Source organism: Stegastes partitus, unplaced genomic scaffold (genome assembly GCF_000690725.1).
Source record: "Stegastes partitus isolate 25-593 unplaced genomic scaffold, Stegastes_partitus-1.0.2 Scaffold160, whole genome shotgun sequence".
Classification (NCBI taxonomy): Eukaryota; Metazoa; Chordata; class Actinopteri; family Pomacentridae; genus Stegastes; species Stegastes partitus.
Genome location: NW_007577891.1, coordinates 406,656 through 418,734, shown reverse-complemented (window position 1 = coordinate 418,734; position 12,079 = coordinate 406,656). Strand labels below are relative to the sequence as shown.

Here is a 12,079-nt window from a genome sequence, read left to right as displayed (position 1 = left end):
GAGTTGTCACAGTGGAGTGATCGTGGCAAGATAAAAAGAGCATAAAGGTATAAATACGATTTGCAAATGTCAGGGTTGCTCTCTATCACCGTGCCACTTCATGCTATCCGAAAGAGATGTGCCGAAAAAGCTGCTCAGATGAATGTGAAACACGACAAGATGGACAGTTAAGACTTTCGAAAATGCACGCAAGGCTGTGGTTGTAATTCAGATAGCATGTCCTCCCCGTATCGGTTGCACAACACTGTGACAATTCTAGAGGTTGCAGGGATCAAAAACAAAGAGGGGCGGAAAAAAAAAAAAAAGGTAGGAGACTTATGGTCGTCACTTTGGATAGTTTTCCCATAAATGAGGCAGACATTCAGACACATGTCCCCAAGAAAGCCTTATAAATCTGTGAGCATGTCCAACATTTACAGATGACGGTGCCCAGTCGCATAACCACCTGTCAAAACTTGTCTTCCCTTTTCTTTTGATCTTCCCCTCTTATCTCCGTCTACCACTCTATTATCTGCATTGTTCTGCTTTCCGTTTCTTAAAAAACCTTCTTTAAGAATTTTTCTGGCAGTAGGTGATCTGAACTAAGCTGTATAATCGGTGATTGATAGCATGCAGGCGGAGGGGACCAACGTAAGAGGAAGAGCACCAATTTATTTTCCATTTTAAATAAAGATGGAAAGTGGGGTAACTGCCAAGGGTATTCATTTGATCTGAATGGAACTCCAATAAAACAAATTCTTTCGACAGCTATTTCAGTTCTTCACAGAGAGGCATTCCCCAAACAACCTTTTGTCTTCTCTCCTGACAGGCCACAACTGTTATCCAAGCCCTTCTTGGTGACTCCCTTTTAAATCAATATATATAACATTACCGAGGTTGAAATTTGGTAAGCCTGACCACATGAAGCAGATACTTCTCCACGGCCGATGACAGATTCAGCCATTTGCTTCCTGTGTCTTTTAGTCCATCTTCCACACAAGGGTATTTATTTCCATCTATTGCGGCACACTGATATCTGGACCAGAATCACGATCGGTGTAGCTGCCAAAAGTGACAGATGTAGAGAGAATTTGTCCTGATGTTACTGCAGATGCTGTATATTTAGGATTTACATTCTGTATCGTTTTACATAGGAGCAGTGAACATTCAGTGTTTTTTCCCCCCCCTCTTTCTTTTAATGAAGACTGCAGTGATGCTAAAAAAAAGAACAACAACCTCAAAATTTAATCTGAATAAAAACACAGAATGCTTTGCAGTTTGAAAAGCAATGTTTTTATAAGGTTAGATGCTATTCATGGAAACAGACGCTGAAGATTTTACGTGATGTAAGGCTGCCATCTAGTGGTAAATGTGGGAACTTGCTACAAAGTCAAGCAGGGAAAATGTACTCGTTCATATCTTTTAAGAAAAAGAGTTGTATGGTGCACGCAAAATATCATTAACAATTCCTTAAACTCATTCGGTAGCAACTTCAGGTTTATCCTCCTCTTGAGAGTCATGCAGACTGATGACAGTACGGATGCTAAGGGAAAAAAAAGGAAGAATCGTTATGATAATTGGTCACATTTCCCTACAGACCCAAACATAATACAGACAACAGAACTGCAACAATTACACATTTATTTAATTAGTCAATTGAGAACATGAATATGTTTTGATAATTAGGCCATTTTTAAGCCAACGTTCACTGATTCCAGCTTCTCTAATGTTTATATTTGCTAGTTTACTTGTTTTTTTTTTTTTACCACTGTAAACATATTATTTTGGCTTTGGCCCAACAGTTCGGCACAACAAGACCCATGTAGATGTAACTTTGAACTGAAATACTGTAGATGAATAATTAGTTGATTTATTAGGAAAATATTTTGCAGATTAACTGATGAAAACAACTGGACAATATGAAGAATAAAATAATATAAACAGTACATTTACAGTATACCATCCATATCTTCCTAAACAAATGATGTTGATTGATTCTTGATATTTTTACAAAAAATATTAAACTCTTTCTGGTTTGAATACTGAATCTGTTGGTTTGTGTTAAAAAAAAAAGGAAAAAAAGAGACCATGACATTTTTTTTGTCCGATAAGACGAGAGGAAGTGAACTCAGGAAGCAACATAAGTGTGTACTTCCTTTTATCATCATATAGAATGCACTCAAGTTGCATCGGGGAGTGAAGGTTTAATTACCAACTGTAATTCGACTATGTGAAGCGATTTTGGTAATGTAAGTAATAAAAAGGATTGCACACAATCGTAAAAAATAAAAACACTAGCAACCACAAATACATCAGGCCCACAGACTATATATGATCAGGTCTTACCTTTTGCCACTTTTCAGGAGTTCAAAGGCCTCATTGATTTGATCCAGTTGCCGTGTGTGAGTGATAAACTCATCCAGCTTCAACTTCTGGTTCATGTAGTCATCCACCAGTTTAGGCACATCCTGTACACTCTTCCAGCCTTCAGAAGAGGAAAACAAAACTGAGGTTTATGAACCACAACACAGTGATCACTACCGAGCCCTTAACTTTTTTCTCACATTTTGTAGCCCCGGGTGAGCGAAACCCTCCTCCTGATACTCTTATGTTCAGTTCAGTACCTGTCAGAAGCTCGTCTGTGATTACTTAATGACACAGTGTTCATCAGTTTCTACTTCATTTCGTGGCTTCCTGTGTTCCATAACTGACATCCTGATAATGATCACAGACGCTATAATTTCAATCATATCAGAATGTTTGGTTACAGGCTGCAAATGTGATCATAGACGTGGTGTTATAAATACATCAGATGCAGCATGTTGTGCGGCCATGATGTTTTTGGGTCTCAGTAGCTTGAGTTTCATCACAATTGCGTCTGAGACCATGAACTGATTTTCAACTATTAATACTTGAATTATTAATAAACACAAATCTGTACTTGAAGCCATAATCAAAACATGTTTACCAGTGATGTTTTAGTAAACATTTTCCTGAAGTCTAATATTAAATTAGCCTCAGAAAAGCAACATCAAACTGTTTGTACTTTTGTGCTTCAGGTTGGATTTTTAGCTGAACATTGATTTTTATAAGCTGACACATTATGAAAGCACATTTTGTGTGTGTGTAAATGAACAGGCCCGGTAGCATTGTGTTCAGTTAACCTCCAAAATAAGTCCCCTTCAAGGTGCGGCCCATCAGGAGCTTGTTAACCATGACGGACATTGTTTCTGTCTCTGTCCACCCAGCAATGACGCAGGTTCCCCAGGCATCTGTTGTGGACTCAAGTGCAGCACTCTAGGACAAGAGGACCAGATGTCTTACTAAATTTCAATTTAAAATATATTTACAAAGGTACATTAAAAAAAAAAAAAAAAAACAGTTGCAAAATTGTGCGTTGTGTTATTTTTGCTTTTCTAGAAGTGATTAAACCATCAGCACACGTTCTAATCAGCAGTGATGCTGTTTACAATACTCCTAGTGTAGTTGAAGAACTGTACTTGCAAATATTCAGTTGTCCAAACCTTTGAGCGAGGCTGAGACACCCACCATGATAACTGGACTTCCAACACACTCCAGAGCGTAGTCCACCCCTCCGCCGGTCTTCTCCACCACTACCTCTTGGATAGGCTTGCTAGAATCTCTGGGGTTGATACATTCAGTGGCACCAAACTCCTTGGCTTTCTCAAACTTCTCAGGATTGATGTCGATCCCGATGATGCTTTTCGCCATGGCAACCTTGCAGCCCATGATGGCAGCCAGTCCGACTGCGCCGAGCCCAAACACGGCACACGAGGAATCTTTCTCAACCTTGACGCACACAAATTGGAAGCCAGTCAATCAAAAGCAATAGCTACATAATTTTCACAGATAACCTTTACAGCATATGTTGAGTACATTCCTCTATCGGCCTTTATCAACATTTAAAAAAAAAAAATAAATAAATAGAATTTACATTGTGTTGACTCCTTTTATTCTTATGCAAACCTCATTTTGATTAAAGATCCCATATTATGCTCATTTACAGGTTCTTAATTCTATTTTTCTTCTAGAATATGTCTAAATGCTTTGATGTAATTTTCTTATGTTAAATATTGCTGTAGCACCTCTTCTTAACCTCACAATTTGCTCCCATCTCTTGAAGGCCTCCCAAAAAGTCTAGTCTACGCTGATTAGACAGCTGGTTATGTACCATAATCCCAGATGTTTGAAGTCTAACTTGAGCAGAAGAGGCTCGTATGAACTACTAGGCAGTCATTATGCAAATATGCTCGATGGTGACATCATAAAGTAACAGAAGAAAAGCCTGGACTTCAAACAAAGCATTTCAGGCAGATAAAGAGCAGTGTTTTCTAAAGGACTTTGGGCTTTGTAAGTTTGCTGACCTTTATCATGCACAAAGAAGCTGTAATACACTAAAAGAAAGGGGGGAAAAAACACAACATGGGCTCTTTAATATTTTTAATTAATATTGTTCATCTATCTTTTTTCCAAGACTGATATAAAAACTTATGTTTAAAAAGGTCGTATTAACCATACCTAAATCACAAACTACCTCTTCTGTCAAAATACTCCAGATAGGGATCGTCAGTTATCGTATTCATAAAGAGGCAATTCCTATCAGGCATCCTCAAAGGCTCTGCCAATTTTTGGAACGACACCTTGTCTTGTTTTTAGTAACGAGTTAGCTGCTGTGCTACTGGATGTCCTTATGTTTGGTAAATATTCAGAACAAACTTTAATCATGTTGTATTTTAGAGAACATTTTAAAAATCTTTCTTCTTTCTGTAGGCTTATAGGCTTTTCTACACAACTTATTTCCTTTTGTTTTGTATTTACCTTATTTTAATGTGCAGAAATTATGAAATGATACAAGGTATATAAGGTAGTATAGGACTCCTACATTTTTAAATACGCTATAGCAAGCACTATATAGTGTGCATACTATATAGCTAGCATTTAGCAAGAGAAATGAATAGCTAGTCTTGCCACATACTGTAAATATTACTGGTCAGCAACAGATTACAGCTAGTGTCCTTCGTTGTTATTACGATAAGCACAACTGTTTATAAATTGTCATTTTTAGCTATATATACTTTTAAATTCGTGGCTTTTGCATCATTCTTGTCCTAAGGACAAAGAGAACAATTACTGGTCCATATCACAGTTGGTGTCAAATCAATATAATTTGCCTGTAAGTGTCCAGCAGATCTGAATCATCTTACCTTGGCGGCATTAACAGCAGCACCGTAGCCAGTGGAGACACCGCAGCCCAGCAGACACACTTTGTCCAGTGGTGCATCGGCTCTTATCTTAGCAAGTGAGATGTCGGGAACCACAGTGTACTGAGAGAAGGAACTGACGCCAAGAAACTGGTAAACCTGCCGTCCCTTGCAAGATATCCTACTTGTGCCATCAGCCAACACACCCACTTGTGCATTTTCCCTAAAAGCCACGTAGAACAGTATGTAGTTATACCCGACGAAAGGAATCTGGGAAATATAATTGATTGTGTGTAAACACGCAGTAATGAAATCACCAGTTCTTCCTGCAGTGGTTTGTTTTGGGACTTTGGCATCGCTCACATTCACCACAATATGGCAGAAAAAGAGGAATAACTTTATCCCCTGAGAAAGCAACAAAAATGAAAACAATATAGTCAGCTATGAAGAAAAAAAAATAGGGAAATGAGAACCAGAACCAAATGTCAGCTTGCTAGATGAACGTGAGAACTATTTACCAGGTGAGAATGTGGTGACATCTGGACCAACGCTCTCCACGATGCCTGCTGCTTCATGACCAAGAACTAAAGGGAACGGTCTGGATTTCATCCCTTTTTCAGTCTCATACAGGTATTCCCAGTCTGTATGGCACAGACCTGTGGCAACTGTCTGTACAAGTAGAAAGGTGTAGTTTTGTGTGACAGTTTCAGGAAGTGGATGGAGATGTTTCACAACCCTCACATATTTCCTGTTCGTATCTATCACACGTATCATCAAGTTAAAACGAGAAGATCCAAATGAATGACGAATACAATTCTATTCTTTAGTCTCCGCTAATTTGTCAGTTGCAGAATTCAACATGATGTCATCAGTGCGTATCATTTTTACATAATTTAAGCGTATCAGCACAACTTAAAAGAATTTGCACAGACAAATCAACAGCTGCTGACAGTAGCATCGCCCTTTCCAACACTTATAACATATAACTGATGTGCAAACTGCTTGTGTTGCAGGATGTGCAGCCAACCTTTATCCTGACTTCATGGGCCTTGGGTGGGGCCACTTCCACCTCCTCAATAACCAGAGCTTTTCTAGGTTCCCAAGCAACAGCTGCTTTACATTTGATCACCTGAAAGGAGAAAAAAATACATTTGTTCTGCAATTGGTTGAGAATTACGCAATGTTTAAAGCTAAATGAGGCATGGGTGGGCCTGGCTGCTGTACACTGGGTAATGAGACGCATACTTAACCCCTTGTCAGAACTAACAGGCTCAAAGCAACAACAACAACAAAACTCCAGTCTGTTGCACAAGAGAGTGGAAATATCACAGATAAAAGTTATTTATTCGTACCTGACCATCTGTTGCCATTGTTGTGATGTTTTCAAAATAAACAGCCTGTATTTGAACAAAATAATTAAATTACCACACCATAAAAACAACCATACATCATAAAGTCACAAAGAGATAACTTCGTTTTTTTGTATCTATTTTGTATTAAGAATATGTAAAGTCATACCGACCGAGTCTTTGTTTCTGTTTCTGAGTTTAACACCATCTGCCAAGTCTGTATCTTTAAATATGACTGATAGACAATTTACGACACTTCACGACACTGCCGAATGCCTTTACGGCAGTGTGTGGTCACACGTGTTGTCATCGCATGGAAGCCCGCTACAGCGAGAAGTGCAGCGAGTCGGTCAAACTTGTGAGTAAATAGTTTTATTCCACTTTAGCTGATGCTGCAGACTTTCTGTAGTGTTTCTGTTTTAAAGAATATACATGTCGTCTGGGTTTGTGTTTAAAAATACGTTTGAATTTCGTTTTTTTTAAATGACTGAATTGAGCTAGCATGTTAGCAAAAACTTCTGCAGTGCCTCCAAAGCCACACGGTTAGCCTGTTGAAAGCAGCGAATTCACTCTTCGGTGTGTAGCTAAGCGCTGTAATGCCGGGAAACCACGAATTCACGTGTTTTGTGTCGTTTTTAATTTGTTCTGGCTTTTTATTCGCAGAGTATTTGAAGCAACATGTCGTTCAGAGGGGGAGGAGGAGGACGAGGCGGTGGAAGAGGTGGAGGTTTTAACCGAGGTGGTGGAGGAGGCAGAGGAGGGTTTGGAGGAGGCAGAGGCGGCGGAGGATTTGGACGAGGTGGTGGAAGAGGTGGCTTCAACAGACAGCAAGACTATGGTCCTCCGGAATATGTTGTCGGTGAGTTTGTCCACTCAAAAGCTGAAAGTGGTGTTGCTTGTTTTGGGCCAAGTGAACTGTTTGGCCATGCTGTGTCTGCCTGAGTAACACAATGGTGGTGCTATCTGAAGATCGTTATTGTGGCAGAGTGAGGAATTCATGTTCACTGTGTCGACGACAAAATGGGTCTTACACCCAGTTTATGTCACAATAAATTTATCATAATTACCAAATTCTGACTTGTAAACATTTGGGTTCAACAGTTAATTCTGGTTTTAATCAATGCAATTGGGTTACTCCAGCTCTGATTTACTGTGGATGTTTAAATGATATCTGGGAAATTTTACTTTAATGTTTGAATGACAATATTTCAAGAACTATTAAAGATGTAAGCCTGACATTTTCACTGTTATATTTCAGCTTGATCCACAATGTACAATATTAGATAAGTAGATTAAGCATAGATGAACCTGAAGCTGCCATGAAAAGTCTGTTCTTTAAGAACACGCATCACCAAAAAACTGATAAAGCAGAATTCAACTGGTGAGATTTTCTGAACTATATGTAGCTGCATGTCATACTCATACAAAAAGGAAACTTTTTATTCATAAGTGTTTCTCCAAAAAAATCAATAAATGTAAAAAATGAATACACACATATAGAGATGTTTTCAGTCAACTAAGACATCACATGTTCAGGTTTTGCTACATCAGTGGTTCATCAAACACCGATCCTCTTTAGATAAATCTTTTATGTTGAACAATTTGTTTGGGCTGAAGAAACAAGACAAGCTTTAGGCTTCTATCTTTATTATTTCCTGAGATATTGCTATTCAAATATAGCTTCAAATTTCAATGCACAAAAATAATTTGATAGTAATTGATAAGTGATTGATATATCAAGCTAAAATATCACAAATATCTTTATAAATATCCTTATTTTATTCATTTAGTGTTTCAGATTTGATGGTTTGACATAGAATGACCGAATCATAACGACTGCAGCTTAGATAATACAGTATGCAGCATGTCTAACCCAGGGTTTAAAATGTTGGTCATTGAATGTTTTAGTCTGTTAAACAGTGGATGGATATCGAGCTGAATCTGGATTAAAAACGATATTGAAAATCAGATCGGAATATTTGTCCTAAAATTGCAGTTGGATATTTTCATGAATCTTCAGCTGCAGTAAACATCCAAACTGTAATCCCAATAGAATATATATATATATTTTTTACTGTCCTCATATCAGACTTTGAGTTGAATAATATGGGAGTGTCTACAAGTGAGACAAATGCAATTCAAGCGAAATGTAAAAGAACGTGTATTTTTTGTTTTTTAAGCGAAACAGCAGGTTCTGGAATTGTATAACTGTCTTAGGTTTTCTGAAGACTTTACAGAAAGTTGTAAAAACAAAACAAAGCCAAATTCTGTATATCTTTAATATTCATTTCACTTATTCAGATTCACTTATTTTAATACTTCAAAAGCTCCGTGTGTCATCATTGTGTTTACTTTAGCAAAGTCTGCAGAGTTGTAGACTTTAAAATAAGTAAATAAATAAAATCAACCAGAGATCCATCAAGCGCATGCCAATTTGTCAGTTTAGGTATAAAAATGGAGCTGATGGCTGAAATGTTTTACACAACTAACTGTGTTTCTTTGTGTGTCCGCTCTGCAGCACTCGGAGAATTCATGCATCCATGTGAAGATGACATTGTGTGCAAGTGTACAACAGAAGAAAACAAAGTTCCATACTTCAATGCCCCAGTGTACCTGGAAAACAAGGAGCAGATCGGAAAAGTGGATGAGATATTCGGCCAGCTCCGGGACTTCGTATCCTTTCTGTCTGTATTTCAGTCTCTGAGCCTCTAAGGCAACGTGGTGGGGAACTGCTGGGGGTGAAATGTCAGCGTTGCTCCCCTGAATCCTGTTTACTCCTTAACTTATCCTTTCAGTATTTTTCAGTCAAACTTTCTGAAAATATGAAGGCGTCTTCGTTTAAGAAATTACAAAAGGTATTAAGGGTCCTCCTGAACATTTTTAAATAGTAAATTTTGCTCCCTCCAATTGCTCAACAATGTGTAATTTTCATTCCTCCTTCTAGTTTTATATCGATCCAATGAAGCTCCTCCCTTTGCAAAGATTCCTCCCGAGGCCACCAGGAGAGAAGGGGCCGCCAAGAGGAGGCAGAGGAGGGGGTAGAGGTGGAGGAAGAGGCGGTGGCCGTGGCGGTGAGGCATCAGTTTCTCGTTGGTTAAGCGTGCAGGACATTTTGCTTAAAACAGTCTTTTTTTTTTTTTACCTGTTTGGGCACTTTATCAACATTAACAGTTACTTTTAGATGCTGTGGACTTAAAGTGGAAATGAAGACTTCCCGTCTGCTTATTAGGAGTATGGCTTGTACTAATCCTGCTTTGTGTTTGTTTCAGGTGGCTTCCGAGGCGGCAGGGGTGGAGGATTTGGCGGCGGCAGGGGCGGAGGATTCGGAGGCGGACGCGGTGGTGGAGGATTCGGAGGCGGACGTGGTGGAGGCTTCAGAGGAGGAAGAGGAGGAGGAGGAGGTGGTGGACGTGGATTTAGAGGTTAGCCTGTTTAACAGGGCACTAAAGTTTTGTAGTTGTCTCTCTGAATGTAAAAGAATCAGTGTTGTCACATGGTTTATAGTTGGTCATTGTTGTTTTGTTTACTTATAGGTGGGAAGTGATGTGACTGAGGGTCTGGCAAGATCACAACAACCTTGTCTTCACTTCCTCCTGCTCAAAGGCTGCGGTCCACGTCAGCTCACGGCTTGTTGGACTCGTATGGACATTGCCTCCATTTGTAGAACTTGAGTGGAGTTTTTTCTTTTTTCTTTTATTTTACCAGTTTTGGATGAGTGATGGATCTTCATTGTTTTTTTTATTTAAAAGGTTCATATGTATGTATGTGTGTACCATAACAGGGACCTTTTTAGCTTGTTATCGAGGGTGTTTCTAAGCTTTTGTAACAAGGTTTACCCTCATTCTGTGCTGACTATGTTAAAAATGTTTGATTAAGATTCCAAGAAACATGTTCACAAACCTCCGTGTACTAGTTTCCTTTTATAGAGGAAACTTTGTGCGAAGTCAGACTGTATTCATTGTTAGCTGAAAATATTTTCATACTCGGTTTGTAATATTTTAAGATAAATATTGATGCGTTTTTGTTGAAGGCCTTGATTAAAAGGTGCTTTGTAACTGAGTGTCTGTTTTATTTCTTATATATGTCTTTTTTGCAAGAATTTTTGACACCATGTTATAGAATTTATTATCTCACAATGTTATGCAGAATGGAAACTGAACTTACTTGTGCAGCAAGTACGCAAAACTTAAAAGAATATTCTTTCAGATCCTCCACTCTCAAAAATCTGCTTTTTTTTAGCTTGAGAGATGACGGTCACTATGAAGAATGATGTATTTGCAGCTTGAAATTGGTGTTTTCATCTTTAATTTTCTGAAGGGTGAAGTCATAAGATGATTTTGTAATATAGTAATTCATTTGGAAGCCTGTCATGGAAATTGTTGGCCTTTTCGACAAGCAAGTCTGATCCTTCTGATCCAGTACCTACAGATAAAGGTGGTACAGTTAACTTAGGGAAAATGTGCTTTTTCAATCATATGTTTAACAGCAATAGCGATAAATGTCAAACTTTGGTGGGAAAACTTTTTGGGCTCATAATGTAGTATTGCTGTCTTTAGGAGAAAGAATAAATATGTTGCTCATCTTCAATTTTGCTGCAGGGTGGCGCAGTTGGTGGCACTGTTGCCTCGCAGCAAGAAGGTTGCTGGTTCGCGTCCTGGTGGGGGCACCGGGATCTTTCTGTGTGGAGTTTGCATGTTCTCTGTGTGCAGTGTGGGTTCTCTCCGGGTTCTCCCACACAGTCCAAAAACATGTTGAGGTCAATTCTAAATTCTAAATTGTCCGTAGGTGTGAATGTGAGTGTGCTTGGTTGTCTGTCTCTAAGTGTGGCCCTGTGATGGACTGGCGACCTGTCCAGGGTGTCCCCTGCCTTCGCCCTAAGTTGGCTGGGATAGACTCCAGCCCCCCATGACCCTAGTGAGGATTAAGCGGAGTATAGATAATGGATGGATTTTAAATTTCCCCAAAACTCTGGAATGGGATTCTCCTTCAAAACATCCCAAGTTATGTGTGTCTGAACAAAGACCTGTGTACATTTGGATCTTTGCCTGTATGTTGCCCAGCAAAATGTAGTTTAGCATTGCTGCTCTTTTTGTTTTTTGTTTTTCTGACTCCCCTCCCATGCAGCTCAGATCTCTGGATAGTTGCACTTTGATGCTAAAGTTTAGTTACCTGCAGCTCTGGTGATGAATATGGTGCTTTTGCATTAAAAAGATGTCCAGGACTGGCTGTCCCAATGGATAGTTATTTGAAATCTACTCCATTTGAAAATAATTTGATCATCCTTTCAAATCCATTGCCAGACTAATTGGCATTCACAACTATATTATTTTATTCTTTTCTGAAAGACTTAAAGAGCTCTGTTGATCTTGGCACAGAGAATACCAGACTGTTGCTGTCAGTTTTAAATGAGAACGGTTCTAATCATTGGCACCTCAATCTGCAACCCCTGATTAAAATTTAATTTGATTAAATCTGTGTAAGTGTAGGCTTATTTGTCATATATTTGAGTATGTCATCTTTATAAATAGG

At 38.8% G+C, this 12,079-nt stretch overlaps 2 protein-coding genes across 2 annotated transcripts; one reads left to right on the top strand and one right to left on the bottom strand.

Moving 5' to 3' along the window:
* Nucleotides 1–1,249: 1,249 nt before the first annotated feature.
* Nucleotides 1,250–6,738, bottom strand: LOC103355616 (alcohol dehydrogenase class-3-like). The gene is made up of 10 exons (XM_008279474.1): nucleotides 6,720–6,738; nucleotides 6,554–6,598; nucleotides 6,229–6,330; nucleotides 5,720–5,870; nucleotides 5,519–5,606; nucleotides 5,205–5,424; nucleotides 3,529–3,789; nucleotides 3,144–3,276; nucleotides 2,326–2,464; nucleotides 1,250–1,522 (listed from the first exon to the last, which is right to left on the bottom strand). Exons 2-10 carry the CDS (start codon nucleotides 6,569–6,571, stop codon nucleotides 1,456–1,458), a joined length of 1,179 nt encoding a protein of 392 aa, XP_008277696.1. The 5' UTR covers nucleotides 6,572–6,598; nucleotides 6,720–6,738; the 3' UTR covers nucleotides 1,250–1,455.
* Nucleotides 6,739–6,830: 92 nt separating this feature from the next.
* On the top strand, nucleotides 6,831–10,605 carry gar1 (GAR1 homolog, ribonucleoprotein). The gene is made up of 7 exons (XM_008279473.1): nucleotides 6,831–6,908; nucleotides 7,214–7,409; nucleotides 9,069–9,223; nucleotides 9,346–9,405; nucleotides 9,495–9,621; nucleotides 9,820–9,972; nucleotides 10,084–10,605. Exons 2-7 carry the CDS (start codon nucleotides 7,229–7,231, stop codon nucleotides 10,092–10,094), a joined length of 687 nt encoding a protein of 228 aa, XP_008277695.1. The 5' UTR covers nucleotides 6,831–6,908; nucleotides 7,214–7,228; the 3' UTR covers nucleotides 10,095–10,605.
* The last annotated feature ends 1,474 nt before the right edge of the window (nucleotides 10,606–12,079 follow it).

Excerpts from the sequence above, each read along its gene's own strand:
- LOC103355616 (XM_008279474.1), bottom strand. Across the intron at positions 5,607-5,719 it reads TGTCACCACATTCTCACCTG|GGGATAAAGTTATTCCTCTT; the intron begins GTAAATAGTTCT and ends TTGCTTTCTCAG. Across the intron at positions 3,277-3,528 it reads TTGGAAGTCCAGTTATCATG|AGTGCTGCACTTGAGTCCAC; the intron begins GTGGGTGTCTCA and ends CTCTTGTCCTAG.
- gar1 (XM_008279473.1), top strand. The coding sequence starts at position 7,229 with ATGTCGTTCAGAGGGGGAGGAGGAGGACGAGGCGGTGGAAGAGGTGGA. Across the intron at positions 7,410-9,068 it reads TCCTCCGGAATATGTTGTCG|CACTCGGAGAATTCATGCAT; the intron begins GTGAGTTTGTCC and ends TCCGCTCTGCAG. Across the intron at positions 9,622-9,819 it reads AAGAGGCGGTGGCCGTGGCG|GTGGCTTCCGAGGCGGCAGG; the intron begins GTGAGGCATCAG and ends TGTTTGTTTCAG.